At 45.3% G+C, this 20,736-nt stretch overlaps 1 protein-coding gene and 1 long non-coding RNA gene across 2 annotated transcripts in view; one reads left to right on the top strand and one right to left on the bottom strand.

Annotated features, from left to right (window-relative positions):
• CAVIN2 (caveolae associated protein 2) overlaps positions 1-20,344 on the top strand; it is a 33,653-nt gene extending 13,309 nt beyond the window's left edge. The window contains exon 2 of the mRNA XM_081181305.1: positions 15,209-20,344. Coding sequence (XP_081037431.1) covers positions 15,209-16,000 — 792 coding nt within the window. The 3' untranslated portion in view covers positions 16,001-20,344. The remainder of the gene's footprint in view (positions 1-15,208) is intronic.
• Positions 1,150-15,201, bottom strand: LOC308582028. Its single transcript, XR_014005454.1, has 3 exons — positions 7,966-15,201; positions 4,971-5,063; positions 1,150-1,679 (listed from the first exon to the last, which is right to left on the bottom strand). It is a non-coding gene; the product is annotated as an uncharacterized lncRNA (long non-coding RNA).
• Positions 20,345-20,736: the final 392 nt, after the last annotated feature.

The following is a 20,736-nucleotide window of genomic DNA, read 5'->3' as shown; positions in this document are numbered from 1 at the left end:
TGCTGATTAAATCTGATACTTTGTGTTCCTCAGAAAGACCGTTCCTACCCCTTACCCAAGATGGAAATGAAAATAAATGCATATGGTTTAGGTTTGTGAGCATGTCACTTTCCAGTTTCTGGGAATCACCGTTGGGGGGCAAAAGTGCCGTTGCCCTCAGATCCCACTTGTAAACCATAGCCGTCAACGTTTCCCTTTTTAAAATAATAATAATAATAATAATAATAATAATAATAATAATAATAATAATAATAATAATTTATTATTTATACCCCACCCATCTGGCTGAGTTTCCCCAGCCACTCTGGGCGGCTCCCAATCAAGTGTTAAAAACAGTACAGCGTTACATATTAAAAACTTCCCTGAACAGGGCTGCCTTAAGATGTCTTCTGAATGTCAGGTAGTTGTTTATCTCTTTGACATCTGATGGGAGGGCGTTCCACAGGGTGGGTGCCACTACCGAGAAGGCCCTCTGTCTGGTTCCCTGTAGCCTCACCTCTTGCAATGAGGGAACCGCCAGAAGGCCCTCGGAGCTGGACCTCAGTGTCCAGGCTGAATGATGGGGGTGGAGACGCTCCTTCAGGTATACAGGAAATTCCCTTTAAGGGAAATTCCCTTATTCTGAATAGGATTCCTCACAAGAAAAGGGAAAAGTTGACAGCTATGTTGCAAACTTCCCCCAGACATCTGGTTGGCCACTGTGAGAACAGGATGCTGGACTGGATTGGACCCTTTCCTGATCCAGCAGAGCTCTTGATACATTGTTTTTTCCTTTATTAAAAGAAAAACGTTTGTACCTTTGCACGCCTCTTGTTTCCCTCTCCTTTAGATATACTGTCCCGTCCCAAGCTTGGCTTCCCTTTCTTCCTAATGTGGCTGCAGGAGTTGTTACAAATTGCAAACGGCACAGAATACCTAACAAAACACAGAAATGACTGTTTGCAAAGCCTTATTAAGCTTTGGCATTGTTCCTTTCTGCTTTGTTGGAAGCACATGACCTGCATGATTCCCCACCCCCGCCCCGCTTTGGTTCAGAATAAACGTCATTCAGCCAATCGTGCACCACAGCAAATGAGCAAGCTCGTGTTGCCACTGAAAACGGAGAAATTCAGGTCCTTTTTTTATTAAAATAAAAAAAGCAAAACACAGTAACAACAATGTGCAGTTTAATAGCATGTGGGGACCAGGGAAATCCCATTAAGTGAGAGCTTAGGGGTCACTGAATTTGGTATTCAGTGCCACTCCAGTTAGTAAATATTTGATCTTAAAATGGAAGGAGCCAGAAGAGGAGGAAAACACCAAGAAATGTCATTGTTCGGTTGCCTTTCGTGCTGCTTGAATACCAAGAGACTCCCAGCTCAGAAACCTGCCAGCTCAAAAATCAAGAGGAAGTGGGGCCAGGAGGCCAAAGACGCAGAAAATTTTAATGGTGTCTTAAAGAAACTGATGAAGCAGCTTATGAGACCATTAGAGTTTATGCCACCGTAAACCAATTCAGACATGCTATCACAGTCCTGTCACAGATCTCTGCCGCCTTGGAATGATGAGCTCACCTTCTCACTGAAACATTCGGCTTTTCCACGTCCAGGGCTCCCATTTGCACATCACAGTCAGCCATAAACCAATAGCGTACTGTGCATGGGTTGATCACTCCCGCTTTGCGCTTCTTCCTGCTAGCCCTGGAGAGAGAAGCAAGCCACAGTCCCGGGTTTAGCATTAGGTCCAAACCAAGGATTGTGGTTTATTTCATTTCCCAGAAACCACAATCTGTAGCCACTGATTGTTCTTGAACATGGTTTATTTGGAGGGATCACGGTTTGTTATAATAATAATAATAATAATTTATTATTTATACCCCGCCCATCTGGCTGGGCCTCCCCAGCCACTCTGGGCAGCTTCCATAAAAACCAAAAATACAGTAAAATATCACATGTTGAAAACTTCCCTGAACAGGGCTGCCTTAAGATGTCTTCTGAATGTCAGGTAGTTGTTTATCACTTTGACATCTGCTGGAAGGGCGTTCCACAGGGCGGGCGCCACTACCGAGAAGGCCTTCTGCCTGGTTCCCTGTAGCTTTGCTTTTCGCAATGAGGGAACCGCCAGAAGGCCCTCGGCGCTGGACCTCAGCGTCCGGGCAGAATGATGGGGGTGGAGACGCTCCTTCAGGTATACTGGACCAAGGCCGTTTAGGGCTTTAAAGGTCAGCACCAACACTTTGAATTGTGCTCGGAAACGTACTGGGAGCCAATGTAGGTCTTTCAAGACCGGTGTTATATGGTCCCGGCGGCCGCCCCCAGTCACCAGTCTAGCTGCCGCATTCTGGATTAGTTGTAGTTTCCGAGTCACCTTCAAAGGTAGCCCCACGTAGAGCGCATTGCAGTAGTCCAAGCGGGAGATAACCAGAGCATGCACCACTCTGGCGAGACAGTCCGCAGGCAGATAGGGTCTCAGCCTACGTACCAGATGGAGCTGGTAAACAGCTGCCCTGGACACAGATTTGACCTGTGCCTCCATGGACAGCTGTGAGTCCAAAATGACTCCCAGGCTGCGCACCTGGTCCTTCAGGGGCACAGTTACCCCATTCAGGACCAGGGAATCCTCCACACCTGCCCACCTCCTGTCCCCCAAAAACAGTACTTCTGTCTTGTCAGGATTCAACCTCAATCTGTTAGCTGCCATCCATCCTCCAACCGCCTCCAGACACTCACACAGGACCTTCACCGCCTTCACTGGTTCTGATTTAAAAGAGAGGTAGAGCTGGGTATCATCCGCATACTGATGAACACCCAGCCCAAACCTCCTGATGATCTCTCCCAGCGGCTGCATGTAAATGTTGAATAGCATGGGGGAGAGGACAGAACCCTGAGGCACCCCACAAGTGAGAGCCCAGGGGTCTGAACACTCATCCCCCCCCCACCACCACTTTCTGAACACGGCCCAGGAGGAAGGAGCGGAACCACTGTATGACAGTGCCCCCAGCTCCCAGCCCCTCTAGACGGTCCAGAAGGATGTTATGGTCGATGGTGTCAAAGGCCGCTGAGAGATCCAGCAGAACTAGGAAACAGCTCTCACCTTTGTCCCTAGCTCGCCGGAGATCATCAACCAGTGCGACCAAGGCAGTTTCAGTCCCATGATGAGGCCTGAATCCCGACTGGAAGGGATCCTCTGTTAACTCTGTGTTAACTCTGCATAGAAATAGAGAGGAGCAAGAGTGCCCAGCTAGGTGGTCACAGTCAACCACTAACCATGGTTTACAGTGACATGCAGATTTTTTCAGTGGAAGAGGTGGAACAGTTGCCTCCCAAGTGCTTATGAGGCAGTACAGTGATACCTTGGTTCTCAAACTTAATCTGTTCCAGACGTTCGTTTCAAAACCAAAGCGTTCCAACACCAAGGTGCGCTTTCCCATAGAACAGTAATGCAAAATGGATTAATCCATTCCAGATCTTTAAAAACAACCCCTAAAACAGCAATTCAAAATGAATTTTACTCTAACGAGTCCACTGATCCATAAAATGAAAGCAATAATCAGTGTACTGTACTATGAAATAAATAAGACAGTATTGTAGATGATAAAAATTATTATTTTTCCTTACCTGCACTGATGATAGTCATTGTTTGGCTGGGGGGCTTTTATCCATTTCTGCAGTCACACAATCAATCAATCAGTAGCTGAACTGGGTTCCACACAGTCGCAAAAAAAAAAAAAAAAACCGAAACAGCCTGCAAAACAAAAATGCAAAATAAATAGCAAAAACAAAAGCGCCGAACTTAATCCATTACGGAAGTCCGTTTGACTTTCAAAATGTTTGAAAACCAAGGCTCAGCTTCTTATTGGTGTAGGTGCCTTGGAAACAAATAGCCGACAGCCGGATTGGATGTTTGGCTTCCAAAAAACGTTCGAAAACCAGAACAGTTACTTCTGGGTTTCCGGCGTTTGGGAACCAAGGTGTTTGAGTACCAAAGCATTTGAGAACCAAGGTACCACTGTATTATCATGTGAGATGACTGCGCCAAGTGCTCATTGCACATAATGAGCTTTTATCTTTTACAGCTTATTGCTGACTAATTTTTAGCATACTTCTGAATACCAGACAATAGGGAACCTTGTGTCCCTGCAGATGCTGCCAGACTGCAGCTCCCATCAAACCTGCCTATTGGCCATGTTGGCTGAAACTGGTGGGAGTTGGACAGTGCCGTAGCATGGGTTGTCAGCACCCGGGGCAAGGCAAGTAATTTGCGCCCCCTCTGCCCTAGGGGCAGAGAGCTGCGAGTACGAGCACACACACCCCAGATGTTGCGCCCGGTGCAGCCGCCCCCCCTGCACCCCCCACGCTACGCCACTGGAGTTAGAATATAACTGCCTTTTGGAGGGATACAGGATTGCATCCCCTGCCTGCAAGCTATCGGGATATTAATGGTGGGCCCCTTTTATTCAGTACGTAGCATTTGTAAACAAAGAAAGAGACCAATTACCCATGAGCCGACATCACTTTGCAACAAGATCAAGCCATTCTGTGTCGTCAAGATGATTTGACCACACTGTGCGAAATTTTATTTATTTGAAAAAACTCTCTTGTTAGATGTCAAAGGCTCTGCTTGGTCCTCTGCCAAGCATAAGTCAGAGAGAGTTTTGCCCATGTAAGGAGAGAGAATTTGTGATTCAGAAACAAATTGGAGTTAGCCATAACCCAGACTAAGGCCTCAAGGCAATGTGCCAACAGAAGAAACTGTTTCGTTGCCTTGATTCCACAGGTTCCCACGAAGGACAATAAGCTGCAGCCTTTCAGCTTGCTAGGTATCCAAAATGCTCCTCCCAAAAAAAGGTTTATTTGGATACCCATCAAGAATCATGCCCAGATGAGGAACGAACCTGAAAAGAATGATGCAAAATGCTTTCTTAGGGGTTGACTCAGTGCAACTTCTGAGGCCGATTTTAACAATACCCTTCAGTGTTTAGGTATACTTACCTACGTACAGTCTCGCTTTGGGCGTCTCACCTGCAGCTTTCCCCTTTAAAGTGCATGCTAGTAATGGATCCAACCCCTGCTTGTTTGCATTCTCTACAAGCAATGACAGGGTGTTGCTTCTGAATGAGTCATACTCAAATGAGACTGCTTGAAATCAATGGGCTTCTGGTAATCAACTCTGCTTATTTCAATGGGTTTATTCTGAGTATGGCTTAGCCCAGGGGTCAGCAAACTTTTTCAGCAGGGGGCCGGTCCACTGTCTCTCAGACCTTGTGGCGGGGCTGGACTATACAGTGGTACCTCGGGTTACATACGCTTCAGGTTACATACGCTTCAGGTTACACACTCCGCTAACCCAGAAATAGTACCTTGGGTTAAGAACTTTGCTTCAGGATGAGAACAGAAATTGGGCTCCGGCAGCGCGGCGGCAGCGGGAGGCCCCATTAGCTAAAGTAGTGCTTCAGGTTAAGAACAGTTTCAGGTTAAGAATGGACCTCCAGAACGAATTAAGTACTTAACCCGAGGTACCACTGTATTTTAGAGGGACGCGGGTGGCACTGTGGGTAAAAGCCTCAGCGCCTAGGGCTTGCCGATCGAAAGGTCGGCGGTTCGAATCCCCGCGGCGGGGTGCGCTCCCGCTGCTCGGTCCCAGCGCCTGCCAACCTAGCAGTTCGAAAGCACCCCCGGGTGCAAGTAGATAAATAGGGACCGCTTACCAGCGGGAAGGTAAACGGCGTTCCGTGTGCTGCACTGGCTCGCCAGATGCAGCTTTGTCACGCTGGCCACGTGACCCGGAAGTGTCTCCGGACAGCGCTGGCCCACGGCCTATAGAGTGAGATGGGCGCACAAACCCCAGAGTCTGCCAAGACTGGCCCGTTCGGGCAGGGGTACCTTTACCTTTACCTTTACCACTGTATTTTGGAGAAAAAAATAATAATGAATTCCTGTGCCCCACAAATAACCCAGAGATGCATTTTAAATAAAAGCACACATTCCACTCATGTAAAAACACCAGGCAGGCCCCACAAATAGCCCAGATATAAATTTTAAATAAAAGGACACACTCATGTAAAAACACACTCATTCCCAGACCTTCTGCAAGCCAGATTGAGAAGGCGATTGGGCCGGATCCGGCCCCCGGGCCTTAGTTTGCCTACCCATATATGCCAGGCAGGAGGAATGACTACTGGGAAGAGGCAGGAGAAACACCATGGTGCACCTGTAGCAGCAAAAGAAGTCACCCTCGTAGCTGCAATAAAAATAGCTCTCCCCCATCACTCTTGCCAGCCACAGCAGGCGCTGTAACTCTCCAAAATTACCCCAAATGGCTCACTGTCTCCTGAGACAGATGGATGCCAATAACAATATGTATACATGAATTGTTGGCATTTTGTCCTCGGGTATCTGCACTGTAGACAGTGAACTGTTTCATTAGAAATGGAGCCAAGTCAAGCTTTGGAAGCAGGTGGTCTTTCAGATATTTGAGGCTTGAGTCTGTTTTCAGTGTTGCATTCTTCCTTAGGGCGAAGAACCAGCAAGTTGTTGCAAGAGGTTCTCGTATGTTGCCCCACCTTTCTTAAATTCTAGGTTCCAGTTTGCCTATAGTGGCAGGGCTGATGAAATGCAAATTCAAATCACTGCAGCTAAACTGGTCTAAAGTTCATTGTCCATATATTTTCAGTTGGGGATGGGCAGATCAGGACGCACCGGCCGTTTGCTAAATTATCCACAGTAGGCTTGCAAGGGTTTGTGACTCCAATTTGCTTAATAAGAGCAACAACTAAAAGACTCCACTGCCCCTAAATTAGATGGTTGGAACCCATGATCTGCAAGTGCCTTAAGTATGTATGCATTTACGTTTATATGCGGGTGGCGCTGTGGGTTAAACCACAGAGCTTAGGACTTGCCGATCAGAAGGTCGGCAGTTCGAATCCCCGCGATGAGGTGAGCTCCCATTGCTCGGTCCCAGCTCCTGCCAACCTAGCAGTTCGAAAGCACATCAAAGTGCAAGTAGATAAATAGATACCGCTCCGGCGGGAAGGTAAACGGCGTTTCCGTGCACTGCTCTGGTTCGCCAGAAGCGGCTTAGTCATGCTGGCCACATGACCCGGAAGCTGTACGCCGGCTCCCTCGGCCAATAAAGCGATATGAGCGCCGCAACCCCAGAGTCGGCCACGACTGGACGTAATGGTCAGGGGTCCCTTTACCTATTTTACCATTCCGTTGTATGGCTCACTGGGTCTAAAGTAACCTAAAACCACTTTTTGTATTATTTTCTCTACTAAAAGCACAATGAGCACAACAACCTTGTTTCCCAAGATGTCATTTAATGAAACAGATGATGGGAAACTCCCAGGCTCTGTAGAACATGATGGATCTCTCTATTTCAGAACACAATGCCTCCCTTGAACATTGTGAAACAAACACCAGGACCTTAACAGTGTATCTTTTTAAAAATTTGAAATGTTGATCTGGTGTTTTCCATGAGGTTAGCGGGGGGGGGGGGGGTTGGTGTGTTTTTTAAGCGATTACTTGAGTGCAAGATGGCATCTGCACATGGTATTCAGAATCTCAACCCTGAGGCAACTTTGCCAATAACCTTTCCTCCGGGAAACCGTTCTGAAGAAGGGGTTGCGCTTTCTCTTCACCAACAGCTGACGGGTTCAAAAGCTACATTATATCTGCCACGTTTTGCAATCTGCTTCTTGCTGGGAACAGAGTTGAAACAATTGCAGCATTTCAGCTGCACCGCCACCCTTCTCAGTGTGGAGGCAAATTTATCTCGTGAACATCTCGTTCAAAATGATAAACTAAGTATATAACCCTGACACAGGCAAACAGAAAAATGCAGATATTGCAAATGGCAACAGAATTTTTTTATTTTTATTTTTGCAGTGGGGAGAGAACTTCAGAAATGTCAAAACGGTTAGATTTTTCTAAGACCCAACCCTGTGCCAATTTGCTGCCCAGTTCATTTCAAGCTTCTGGGACATACCCTGCGGAGCTGTGATGTTTTTATAAGCGCACATTTCTGAAGGAAGGACTTTGCTTGGTCCTCCATAACCTCTTCTTTGTTTGGAGGAGATTCCTTCTGAAATATTTGCTTTTCCTGAAGTTTCTTGGCTGTGAATGTTACCCACCACATTCCGTTCCAGAGCTGTGAAGAATGGCTGCTATTATGACTTCTAACTGTAGGGTTTTATTTCCTCTCGGATTGGTATCGGTTTCCATCTACAGCGTCGTTCAGTAGTGGCCGTTGACTGTTGGGACTTGAAAGGCAGAAAGCAGAGAGAGAAAAACAGTATGCAGAGTCAGAACCAATGATAGTCAGAGAAGACTCATCCCAGTTCTGTCCCTATTCTCCTCCCTGCTAAGTTCTACCAGGGCTAACTGTTGACCAACATTAAAACGACTCTAGCTTAGTATTCTCCTTCATGTGCTGCTTTTCTGCAAGCGGGGAGGTGGGGATGTCTTTGTGTGTATTCAGTTTGTGAGTCCACTCTTGGGACACCTGAGTGTATCATTTGTCTCTTAGCCAATATCCGATATCACGATATGGTCTTCAACCCGGGTTTTGGACGAAATATGGATGTATCTCCCAGCCCTACTAGATCGTAGTACTTAGCTTTGTCTTGTGTCTGGAAACAATAAGCACTTTGTTACTTGGAACTGTGCAAGAGAGGAGTTTCCCCCTAGAATAAGTTGTCTGACAGGAGAAGGAAATCTCTGAAGACTCTGCTGGGGTTCTCCATATTCTGCTGATATATCATAGAGGTTGAGGTGTGGCAAACAACCAGCTGATTTCTACAAGTCACCCACACTCCTGACCGCTGACTGTGAGCCAGTTGTGGGGGGCACAGGGGAAGAAGTGGGAGCCCTGTGCACAAACAGAAGTCCTTCCACAGGGCTTCTGCTGATGGGACTAGGCTTCTGAGTCAGGGGCTGTATATCCCATGGTTATTTATTTCTATTTTATTTACTTATTAGATTTCTAGACTGCCCATCACCCAAGGATCACAGGGCGGTTTGCAATATAAAAACACAAAAATACATAGCATAGTGACCAACGAGAAAAATAACACACACACACAAAGAGAGAGAGAGAGTTTAAAAGGCCATAGTACAGTATTTATTTCTATATCCATGGTGTTCATCATTATCGACACTAAAATAGACATGGTATGGTAACAGCAATAGAAAAATCAGTGCAGCCTTTTAGTTATTCCCTGTAGGCGGACCAATTATCATTATGAAAGGAATCATGGACCAGATTGTCCCTTGACACCCCCCCCCAAAAAAAAAGAAAGTGTATCTGATTTAAAGCACTTTGGAGGAGCTGTATGAGCATGCGAAGAGCTCTGCTGGATCAGACTGGAGGGGAGTCCATCTCTTCTAGCATCCTGTTTGCACATATCCTACTGGGAGGCCCAACAGCAGAGCCCGGGGGCAGTTTATTTCAATCTCCTTTCTTCTCAAAAAATGCTTCATCGCATCATCCAAAGCTCAGTAGGTCCTCGGGGAGTGATGGCTGGCATTGTAGGATTCGGGCAGCTAAAAATGTTTGAGAAAGAAAGAAAGAAAGAAAGAAAGAAAGAAAGAAAGAAAGAAAGAAAGAAAATAAGAAAATGTGCCCATCTTAATAAACTCCTAAAACATACAGCACATCAGCATTCAGTAAAACACACACACACACACACACACACAACCAGATCTTGTATGAGAGGCTGTTAGGAGGTGGTCCTTTGTGCTAGATCCTGGCACCTTCCACCTTTTTAAAAGTTTGGTTTTATTTTATTTTATTAACTTGCTTATAGGAAGGATGAGTGCCCTACCTGACCTCTTCATTTCCCCAAGTCATTTATGCATACGATTAGCAGGATATGAGAGCCAGTGTGGTGGTTAGCATGTCAGACGATGACCTGGAAGACCAGGGTTTGAATCCCCGCTCAGATATGAAGCGCACTGTGTAAATCTTGGGCAAGCAACTGCCTCTCAGCTTAGCCTACCTCATAGGGTTGTTGTTCTTGTGATTAAATGAGGAGGAGGGGGACACCTTGTATGCTGCCTTGGGCTCCTTGGGAGAGGGGATATAAATGCAATAAGTAAATAAATAATATTCAAACGTTATGTAGGGTTGCCATACAGTGGTACCTCAGGTTACAGATGCTTCAGGTTACAGACGTTTCAGGTTACAGACTCCGCTAACCCAGAAATAGTACCTCAGGTTAAGAACTTTGCTTCAGGATGAGAACAGAAATCATGCTCTGGTGGCGTGGTGGCAGCGGGAGGCCCCCTTAACTAAAGTGGTACCTCAGGTTAAGAACAGTTTCAGGTTAAGAATGGACCTCCGGAACAAGTTAAGTTCTTAACCCGAGGTACCACTGTATTTCAAAAAGTGAAAATCCAGACACAATTTCCCCCCGCAAAATTGTTGAACTTTGGGGGGTGGGAGTTTGGAGCTATTTTTAAGCAAAATCGGCAAAAACGACACTGCCGGCATGGCTTGCCATACGTCCGGATTTTCCCTGATACTTTTTTCCAGCAGGGGCGATTTCCACCCGGACACTTCTTCTGACTGCAAACTGCAGTATTCTGGGTATATCCAGGAAATTCTGGACTTATGGCAACCCTAATGTTACGCAAAGCCATGGGCTCGTACTAAAAGCCCTTTAAGTACCTCACAGCATCCCTTCTATATAATGCTCCCAAATGCACCAGACTTCAGCTTTCTCTCATTTCCAACTCCCCCCCCCCCCCGCCATGTGAATGCTATATTAAGGCAAGAAATAATTTGCAGCCGCTGTAGGTTCTATATTCGTCTTGGGAGCCAATTTAAAGTAAAACTGATTTAAGTCCCAGGTAATAAGGCAATCAGTCATAAATACCTACTTAAACAGCACCTCTTTCTTTCCTTTCCTTTTTTCCTTTGAGTAATTTTTTAAAGTCACTATAAATACGAGTGTTGTTGTTTTTAAGCACACACAAGCATCACTGCAAAAGCACACTTCTCTTTGTCAACAACACCGACAGGATTAAGAAACCCAGAAGTTAGAACGTTTAGTTGCAGAAGCATCTTGTTCCGTGTACATGCTGAATGCAAGCCATTTCTGGTGGAGGCTGCTTTTGGTTTGACGAAACTGCCAGACAGCTGTATTTTGGTTAGTTAATTATTTTATTGCCATTCTTCTGTCAGGAAACCCCAAGCAGTGTGGTTCCCAGGCAGTCCCCCATCCAGGCACCATCCATGCCCAACCCTGCTTAGCTTCAGTAGGTGGGCGGGTTTTCAGACTATATACCCCAGTATGAGTCTTCCCACCCACTCACTGAATAGCCAATCAGGGTGCTTTCAGGCAGCCTGTTTGTTGAGCGTTCGTCCTGATTCATTTGCAGAAAGATTAGACAACAAAGCCTATATTGAGTATTCATGTTGGTTTGCTAGCTGGGGTGTTAGATTATGTTGCATCAAAGCAAGCACAACCTCACCTTTTCCAGTACGTTTTCCCTTCGCATTTCTTATCACAAAAAGTCTAATCTTTTGGGGGGGGGGAGTTGGTTTGCTGGCACAAGACCTCCCGATCAACTTATTGCAGACCTGAATTTGTTATGTGTGTGACTGGATCCCACCTGAAAAGAGCAACAGTTTGAAAGCCCCCTCCATCTCAGAACCATGGATATACCATGAATGGGGGGGGGGTCATTCAAAGCTTACCTATATATTTTTCATGCTGCTTTTGGAAAACAAGCTCATATGCCAGGGGTCAGCAAACGTTTTCTGCAGGGGGCCAGTCCACTATCCCTCAGACCTTGTGAGGGGCCGGACTATATTTTTTGGGTGGAGGGGAAATGAACGAATTCCTGTGCCCCACAAATAACCCAGAGATGCATTTTAAATAAAAGCACACATTCTACTCATGTAAAAACACCAGGCAGGCCCCACAAATAACCCAGAAATGCATTTTAAATAAAAGCATTATAAAAACATGCTGATTCCCAGACTGTCCGTGGGCCAGATTTAGAAGGCGATTGGGCCAGATCCGGCCCCCGGGCCTTAGTTTGCCTACCCATGTCATATGCCATCAGTACATCACACAAGACGTTATTGTGAAAATATTGAACAAAGTCTAGGATGGATGAAGGGATGGTGAGCGATGATTTGTATTTCTTTAGCCATCCTCTGCCATTACATACTGATTACTCATCACACCCATCATAGACATTTTGTGGCACCCAAGCCATCACATCCTTTCCAATATTTGTTTAAAGGTGTTCTGTGCATTTCATAATGCCTTGCCATGTTACCATTGTTGGCAATAATAATGATAACAATCATTTATTACATATCCCACCCATCTGGTTACCCCAGCCACTCGGGGCGGCTTCCAACAGAATATAAAAAATACAATAAAGCATCAAACATTAAAAACTTCCCTAAACAGGCCTGCCTTCAGATGTTTTCTAAAAGTCAGATAGTTGTTTATTTCCTTGACATCTGATGGGAAGGTGTTCCACAGGGCGGGTGCCACTACCGAGAAGGCCCTCTGTCTGGTTCCCTGTAACTTCGCTTCTCACAGTGAGGGAACCGCCAGAAGGCCCTCGGAGCTTGACCTCTGTGTCCGGGCTGAATGATGGGGGTGGAGATGCTCCTTCAGGTATACTGGGCCGAGGCCATTTATGATCTGCACCAACACTTTGAATTGTGCTCAGAAACATACTGGGAGCCAATGTAGGTCTTTCAGGACCAGTGTTATATGGTCTCGGCGGCCACTCTCAGTCACCAGTCAACTGCCGCATTCTGGATTAGTTGTAGTTTCCTGGTCACCTTCAAAGGTAGCCCCGCGTAGAGCGCAATGAAAGACCACTTTCATTGATTAGGGCACTGAGGGTTGTGTTCAACTTTGTCATATTTAAGAGTGTACCTGTTGAAATCAGCAGACTTGAAACAGTTGAGCCTGTTAAGTTCAATGGACCTGCTCTTCAGTATGCCTTAGTCTGACGCATCAAATAGTCAAAAAGGTGGGTTTGGTATCAACGGAGCTGGTGGCCATGGAACATTTCCCTCCTTATTTTTTAAGGTTTATTTAATATACAAAGTGGGGCTGGGTGGTGGAATGAGACAAGAGGCATAAGGCACAGATGGCATTAAACCAGCGCCTTTATGAAATACAGTTATTGCAACAACTAAAGCAAATTTCACAGAAGAATGTGCATATCCCCAAGGCCAGATCTCATGTCCTGCATGCAACATCGTCTTTCTCCTCAGCCATAAATAACTATCCTCAATTAACCTGGGATACGTCTTCATGAGTCCTGCTTTATATTATTGTCAGGGGAGTGTTAATGCTCCAGACTGAGCATTTAAAAAATAAATAAATAAAAACTCTCATAATTCTATGTACAAATCCCGACAAGCACCTACAATTCTGATAATTCTTTGTCATTGAACTATTTTTTTAATGGATTACCTTAAAACACCCCAAAGCGATTTGACAATAAAGAGGACAATAGCGGTTAAACTTGCGTGAAAACAGTTTTGAGTCCAATACTCAAACTGGGATAAACATCTCCACTTGAAAGGCATGTCAGAGAAGGACTGTCTTTGAAAGGCGCCAAAAGGACAACAGGAGATGGTGCCTGCCTGATTTGTAACTGGAGGCAGTTCCAATTTCACTTCCCCACTTGGTTTTCCCTAAGGCCCATGACACATACAAAAACATCGCCGTTCCATGTTGTGGCTTGGTTTTGCAGCAAGTAAAAATGAGTGGAGGATGTGCGAGTGTCTTGTGTGCACCAGCGCATTGGTAGAGCATATACTTTGCATGTTTGAAGCTCCCAGATTCATGACGAGTAAAGAGCATTGCATGGCAAGTCTCTGGGCCCCGCAGTTCCCTTAGATAATAAACACACGGACACGAATGTTTAGGTCAGGCATAGGCAAACTTGGCCCTCCAGATGTTTTGGGACTACAACTCCCGTCATCCCTAGCTAACAGGACCAGTGGTCAGGGATGATGTGAGTTGTCGTCCCAAAACATCTGGAGGGCCGAGTTTGCCTATGCCTGTAAAGTTGAGGTTAATGGGATAAAATAGGCCACAACTTTATTGGTTACAGATGTGAGCAGTTTGGCTTAGGCATTGGGTGAAACCGGACTATATCCTGACTCCTGCCCATCTGCAGGGAGTCTCATAAGGGTAAACCACCGGTAGGGGGAGCCCTATGATATGCATCAAATTGGGGCACCTCCAGGGTACCTGATGGGGTCGGGCTAAGGCCCTAGCCCATGCCCAGGCTTTGGACAGGAACCATGCCCCCCAGATACCCTTAACGAGGAGGGGCAGGCAGAGGCAACAACCTCCCCTCCCATAAACAAGGCTTACAAGGTAGGCGAAAACCAAATGGCTGGTGCCAGTTTGCCAAGTGGGAAAAATTCCGACCTGGCCCCAACAATATGGTGGCTGACCTTAGTCCATAGCAAGGCCGCTGTCAAGCAATGCATGAAAAGAGGGCCGGTGGGCTGGGAAATCCAGCAAGGAGGCGAAAGGAGGTTGCCCCCCGGCCGCACCGCTGTTTAACTGGCTAGCGGCCATGCCCCCCCGGCTACCCCGATTGGTCAGCCAGGGGGGTGATGAGGCCAGGGGTCCCTATGATGCAGGTGGCATCCCTCCACCCACAGCTGGGTCTCTGGGAGGTCCTGGTTCCTCTCAGTGCTGCCCCCCGGGAAGGGGAGTGGACTTTCAGAACATTCTCCTGGTTAGCTTTTCTGAGGCAAGTGGAGATACGCCGCTGCCAATTGTTTAACAGTGGTTTGGAGCCAATTTCAGACTATGGGTTAAACGTGACCAGGAGCCCTAGTTAGCCATAACCATCTTTAATATTGCTGTTAAGGCCATCAGGGAGGGTTGTGTGAAGGGGAAACAGGAATTGATCCTGCATCTTGCTCTCAACTGCATTAAGAAATTGGCAAGGTTAGATCTACACTGGCCTAAACGTGGAGCAAAATGAATTCTTCTACAATGCAGTTGACAGCTCGTAAGCCCATTACTCTTACAGCACGTAACCGAACAATTCCACGGGGAGTGATTGTTACTGGTTAAATATACTGTGGCAGCAACAGCAGAAAAAACAAACTTCCTTTACCGCCTTATTCGAAAGAAAAATATTGATGTTGTTGAGGGCCGTGCCTTGTTTATCAAGTCTGTGCCATGTGAACACTGAATAAACACGATGTCAACTCTTTGCAGGAAGAAAACGAAATCCCGGCCAGCGTGTTTGTGAAAGAGCCTGTTCCCAGTATTACTGACGGGAAGGAAGAGCCTGTTGATGAGAACAAAACTTTGGAGGAAACCTTGCATACTGTAGAGCTTTCCTCAGAGGATGAAGCACCCCATGATGAAGAGGGGGCAGACGATAGCATGGATGAGAAAATTGGGGAGACGAGAGCTGAGAAAATCAAGAGGTCCAGCCTCAAGAAGGTGGACAGCCTGAAGAAAGCGTTTTCCCGCCAAAATATCGAGAAGAAGATGAACAAGTTCAGCACCAAGATCGTCTCTCATGAGAGGAGGGAGAAGATTAAGAAGTCCCTCACCCCTAACCACCAAAAGTCCTCCTCGTCAAAAAGCTCATCTTTCAAGGTCTCTCCCCTCACGTTCAACGTGAAGAAAGTTCGGGATGGAGATCTCTCCGCAGAAACGGAAGACAAGCCGGCAGAGGCTACCGGCAGTGAGCACACTGCAAACGATGAGGAGACATCCTTCACCGAGATTCACTCCGACCTGGCCTCTCCCAGTTCTCTGGCGGAGGAAGGGAAAGCCTTTGCTGACTCCCTGGAAAGAGAAAACGGGAGTGAAGGAGATGCAGTGGTCAACAACAACATCGAGCTCGCCATCGTTGAAGAAGGAGATGACTATAGGGCTTCGCTCGAAATCAGGCAGGAACTCTACGATGAAAGGATCAAACCGACCAGCGGGGAGATGGAGCACTCCGATGAAGAATCAAGCCAGGCCGCTGTTCTCCACGTCAACCAAACTGCATAAATCGTCTGAGCCGCCTTTTATGTTTCTATATGCTTTTTTTTGTAGTTACATCAGTAAAACAGGGCTGTTACACAATAAACAAGGGGCAACAGTAACCTAAGGTGGAGTGGTTCTTTTTTGGACAGTTAGGTTTCCACAAAAGGCTAATTTCATACACTTAGATGGGAAATGGGGTAATTTAAAGGCAACTGCTGCATTTTGAAGTCCATTCCAACCTCTATTGCACACATCTATTGGTTATCGATTTCAAATTGCTGCAATCAATTGCAGATGGAGATGTATTTAAGTGAACCGGTTTAAAAGCAGCACTACCCTACAAATTGAATCAGGCTGATATCTGTTTCACTTCCACCCAAAGAATCTGGGAATTGTAGTTCAGTGAGGGTGCTGAGAATTCTCAGAGATTTTTCCCCTAAGGAAACTTCTACTCCCAGGACAAAAAAGGGGAGGCTATTAAACCTTTTTTTTGGGGGGGGGTCTGCCTTGTAGGCATGATTTTCATCGGTGAAAAGCTCTCCTAAGTGCTAAGTTCATTCAAATGCGTTCCCCAGTGATTTTTCCTAGCTGTGCGCTGCTTGGGAAAAGCGAGTTTACACTGCAGAGGACGAGAGCTGCCTTCCACTTTGCTTGCTGTGCCCTTTTGTCCACAGAACTGCTGACTGGGAGAGTGTGCTTGTATTGCCTTCTTTGTGAGTTAATGAAGTGTGTGTTTGTGTGTGTGTGTCCCCGCTCGCTGTTTTTTAAGCTGCGAACTGTGGGTGGTAAGCTGTGGGGAAGGGCTGTTGCTCAGTGACAGAGAGCACATGTTCTCCGGGTTCAATCCTGTCTGAAACCCTGGAGAGCCAGTAGCAGTCAATGTAGGCACACACATAGCACCAATACAAGGAGACACACAGGCCCACAACCTCCCCTCTTCAGCTGATCTTATTGCTCCCTCTCTGCTCATCTGATGGCTGCTCTGATGACCAGGTAGAAGGCAATTCGTTTCCTCATCAGGGCGCTGGGCTCCTCCAGTGTGGTGTAGTGGTTTAGAGCAGTAGACTCGTAATCTGGTGAACCGGGTTCGCTTCCCTGCTCCTCCACCTGCAGCTGCTGGGTGACCTTGGGCTAGTCACACTTCTCTGAAGTCTCTCAGCCCCACTCACCTCACAGAGTGTTTGTTGTGGGGGAAGGAGGGAAAGGAGAATGTTAGCCGCTTGAGACTCCTTAGGGTAGTGATAAAGCGAGATATCAAATCCAAACTCCTCCCCCCTTCCTCCTCTTCTTCTTCTTCTTCTTCCTCTTCTTCTTCTTCTCCTCCTCCAACCCCAGCACTTTTTAATTTTCTTTTCGCTGATGCCACAACCGAAGCTGGTAGGGTTTTGGAAGGTGGCAGAATCAGGTTCACTTAATGAGGGATTGCCCCTGATGCTAGCAATACTGAAGAGTTGGACCAGTGGTCTGATTCTGTATAAAGCCGTTTCCTCTGTGTGTGTTTTCTCCCTGTAGTTGTGTTTGTGCAGTTTCCACCTATTTCCCCTCCCGATAAAGTACTTCAGTTCGTTTCCTCGTGTTAATATTTGATGCGACTGAGCCACCAGGATGCAACACATTTTAATTTTTTTTTTAGTGTTGACCTTGTACAAATTGAGGTGGTTAAAAAAAAAAAGATTCCCATGTGGTGGTTTTGCCACATTGAAAAGTAATATGGGAAATAGGCATTTCAGGGTGTTGAGGAACTTTGGATTCCCTTCCAACTCTACGATTCTATGAGAATTGAATCTTAGCTGCTTTACTGTTAGTAACTACTGAGACAGAATAGTTGGGCTGTTAACATGATCAACACCATAACTGTCTTTGAGTTCATTACTCTTGAGAATTTCATTTGATCCGCCCCTGTTCTGCTCAGGGGAGAAAAATTTTCTAGCATTCCTACAGCAACAGTGCAAGTCTAGACATGTCTACTCAGAAGCAAGTCCCATTGAGTTCAGTAGCGCTTAAGCAGGTATAGCATTGCAGCCCTGGTATATTAGCTGAATGTAATGGCAGATGATGTAATAAGCATCTATTCCATGGATCTCCCCCTCTATGGAAAATGGCGTCTTGGCTTGGTGAGATGACATTTTTTTGCACATAAACCCATGGACATCAGCAAGATACATGTCTTACCTGAAGGGACGGGTGGGGAACCCCTTTTCAGCTACCTTCCATATGCAAAAGTGAGTGGAGCAAAAAAATATATATGTAAAGTTTACCTCAGTACACATACTCACCCTCTCAGCCCATCATCCAGACAAGCATGATGGAATGAGAACAAGGCCTCATTCCATTCAGGCCAAAAGCACTTGAGAGGGTACAAAGGAGAGCCAGTGATGGGTGTGTCCTGGCGGAACGCTTGAAGGACCGCATTCAGACCCCCAGGCCTGTGGTTCCCTTAAACCTCAGGCAGACTGCACTGGTTGGTTTAGGATGAAGCACCCTGTACAGTGGGAATAAGATCTTGCTCTTGTATATTTTGACTCCTTAGGATTATTTAGACAGGGGGGAGGGATGCTGTCCCTGGGCACACCTATCCATTGGGAAAGTTGTACTCCTTTGTATTTTGTTCACGTTGCACAGGAGAGCTACCACATGTTGGACCAGGCAATATTTAAGAGGTGAGGCATGATCATGAAAACAAACTGCTTTTATGTGTAAGCTTAGCAATGTCTACATATGTTCCCTAGTTTATTTGACTTCCCTTTGTTCCAAGTATGCTGATTCAGTAATGAATGTATATACGCATATATATATATATATATATTATTATTTTGTTCTATGTTAAGAGAGAACTGTTGTTGTTTTTATTAAAAGATGCTATTTGCTTAATGCAATCTACTATGTCGAAATGGCAAAAGGGAGAGGTAGGACTGTAATCGTGGAAATAGATAATGAAACAGATTCATATATATATGGACCCAACTACTGTATCGCTGAGTGCAATGTGAGGGACAGAGCGCCATGTTGCAATATAATCTGATAAAAGGAAAGAGAGCACATGATGGGGGGGAAGAGAGGCTAGTCGATACAAACTAGACTAATGAAGAACACACTTAAGTAGTACACATGAACCATTCTGGAAATATATATATATATTCATTCTACACCTGCACCAGATGACAAGCAAGGTTATTTTGAAAACTTATTTTTTTTATGTGTGTGTGTGTGTGTGTACAGGAGATGGCCACATTCCAGCACAAAATGACATGTACCTTAACCCCCTTGATTTTCGTGGGACTTGAGTATGCGTAGCTGCATTGGCCATCGTCCAAAATAGGCAGATTGTTGGAAAACACGAGGAAATGATGACCTCCACACATGTGGCAAATGTCCAACAGGATGGACTGACCCCAGTGAATGCTGATAAGGGCCATTAAGTAGTAGTCTAGTGAATTTAGACCATCTTCGTATTTTTGGATGTGAGCCAAACGCATGAGGGATTGTCAACACGCCCTTGCCGTTTTTGAAAGTTTCTAGATTTTGAACGTTCACTGTGATGTGTAAGATTTGTCTTCAGATGGAAATATGTGGTCCTTTAAAAGTGGGTGGAATGTTTGCTTTTTCCACGGGTGATGTCAAAAGATGTTACATTTTGTTGCGCGTGTTGTTTTGTGTATTGTGTGAAATGAGATATAAATGGCAATGAACACAACCCACCAGGGATTTTCCTCTGTTCTGGCTGAATGTTAATACTGTTGCGGAGATACATCTGCAATCTTTTGCATCTTGAAGTATGTAGTGGACTTCACAATGATACTGCATTTGAATTTCCTGCAAATGTTACGCTTTTCAACCAAAATCTGGACATCTTCAGAAACGAAACTGCATTCCTCTTGCACCTTATTTTCAAATCCTCCATTCCACTTTACAATCACAAACGTAAACCAGCAGTAAACCAACTAGTGCCTGACAATTGTATTTTGTTTTATATGCAATCTTCCCCCTCCCCCTTTTAATACTGATAAGTCTGCTTTTACATAATATTGCACTAAAGCATTGCTTCTTCTTCTTTTTTGAAATATATTATTTAGAAATGCAAATTAAAGAAGTCTAAGAAAATCTATTGATGGCAGTGAGCTATCCCGTGTGGAGAGCTTCGCGCAATCATTTTAAGTGTCACTGGATGTTTGATCAGAGTTGATTTTTTGAGCAGGGCTATAGATGGTTAAACTTTTTTTTAAAAAAAAATCAATATTACGAGAGAGTTGCAATCAGTAGAAATAACTGTGATATTATCCACACAGATTCATCTTATTTTGAATTAACAACAATGCCTGTTACTAACCACAGATGTGATTAAGTAAATAAAAATCAAGTTGCATTAAATTACACTTGTCTGGACAAAATCATTGTAGAGCTGGGCAAACAAATCCTTCGATATGTAATTCGTGGAGCCAAATTAGCATGCTTTTAAGTGGTGTCATTGGGGGATTTCCTCCCAATACAAATAGCACCTTCAAATGAAGGATTTCCCCCAAAATCACAGCGAACGAAGGAGTTACATTCCATCTTCATGTCCTTTGTGATTACTGGCAGCAATCTCCTTCTTTATGCTGTTTGTGTTTAAAAATTAATAATAATACAAAAAAACCCTGCCCTTTAAATACTAAGAGGCAACTAACATTTGCTTGGCTCTTAGTCCAGTGAAGGAGATTCATGCAGAGAAAAAGTCTTCTCCATTAAAAAAAAAAAGGTAAAGGACCCCTGGTCAATTAAGT

The sequence above is a fragment of the Podarcis bocagei genome (genome assembly GCF_964188305.1).
Source record: "Podarcis bocagei genome assembly, chromosome: 1".
Taxonomy (NCBI): Eukaryota; Metazoa; Chordata; class Lepidosauria; order Squamata; family Lacertidae; genus Podarcis; species Podarcis bocagei.
This window is presented reverse-complemented; position numbering and strand designations above follow the sequence as displayed.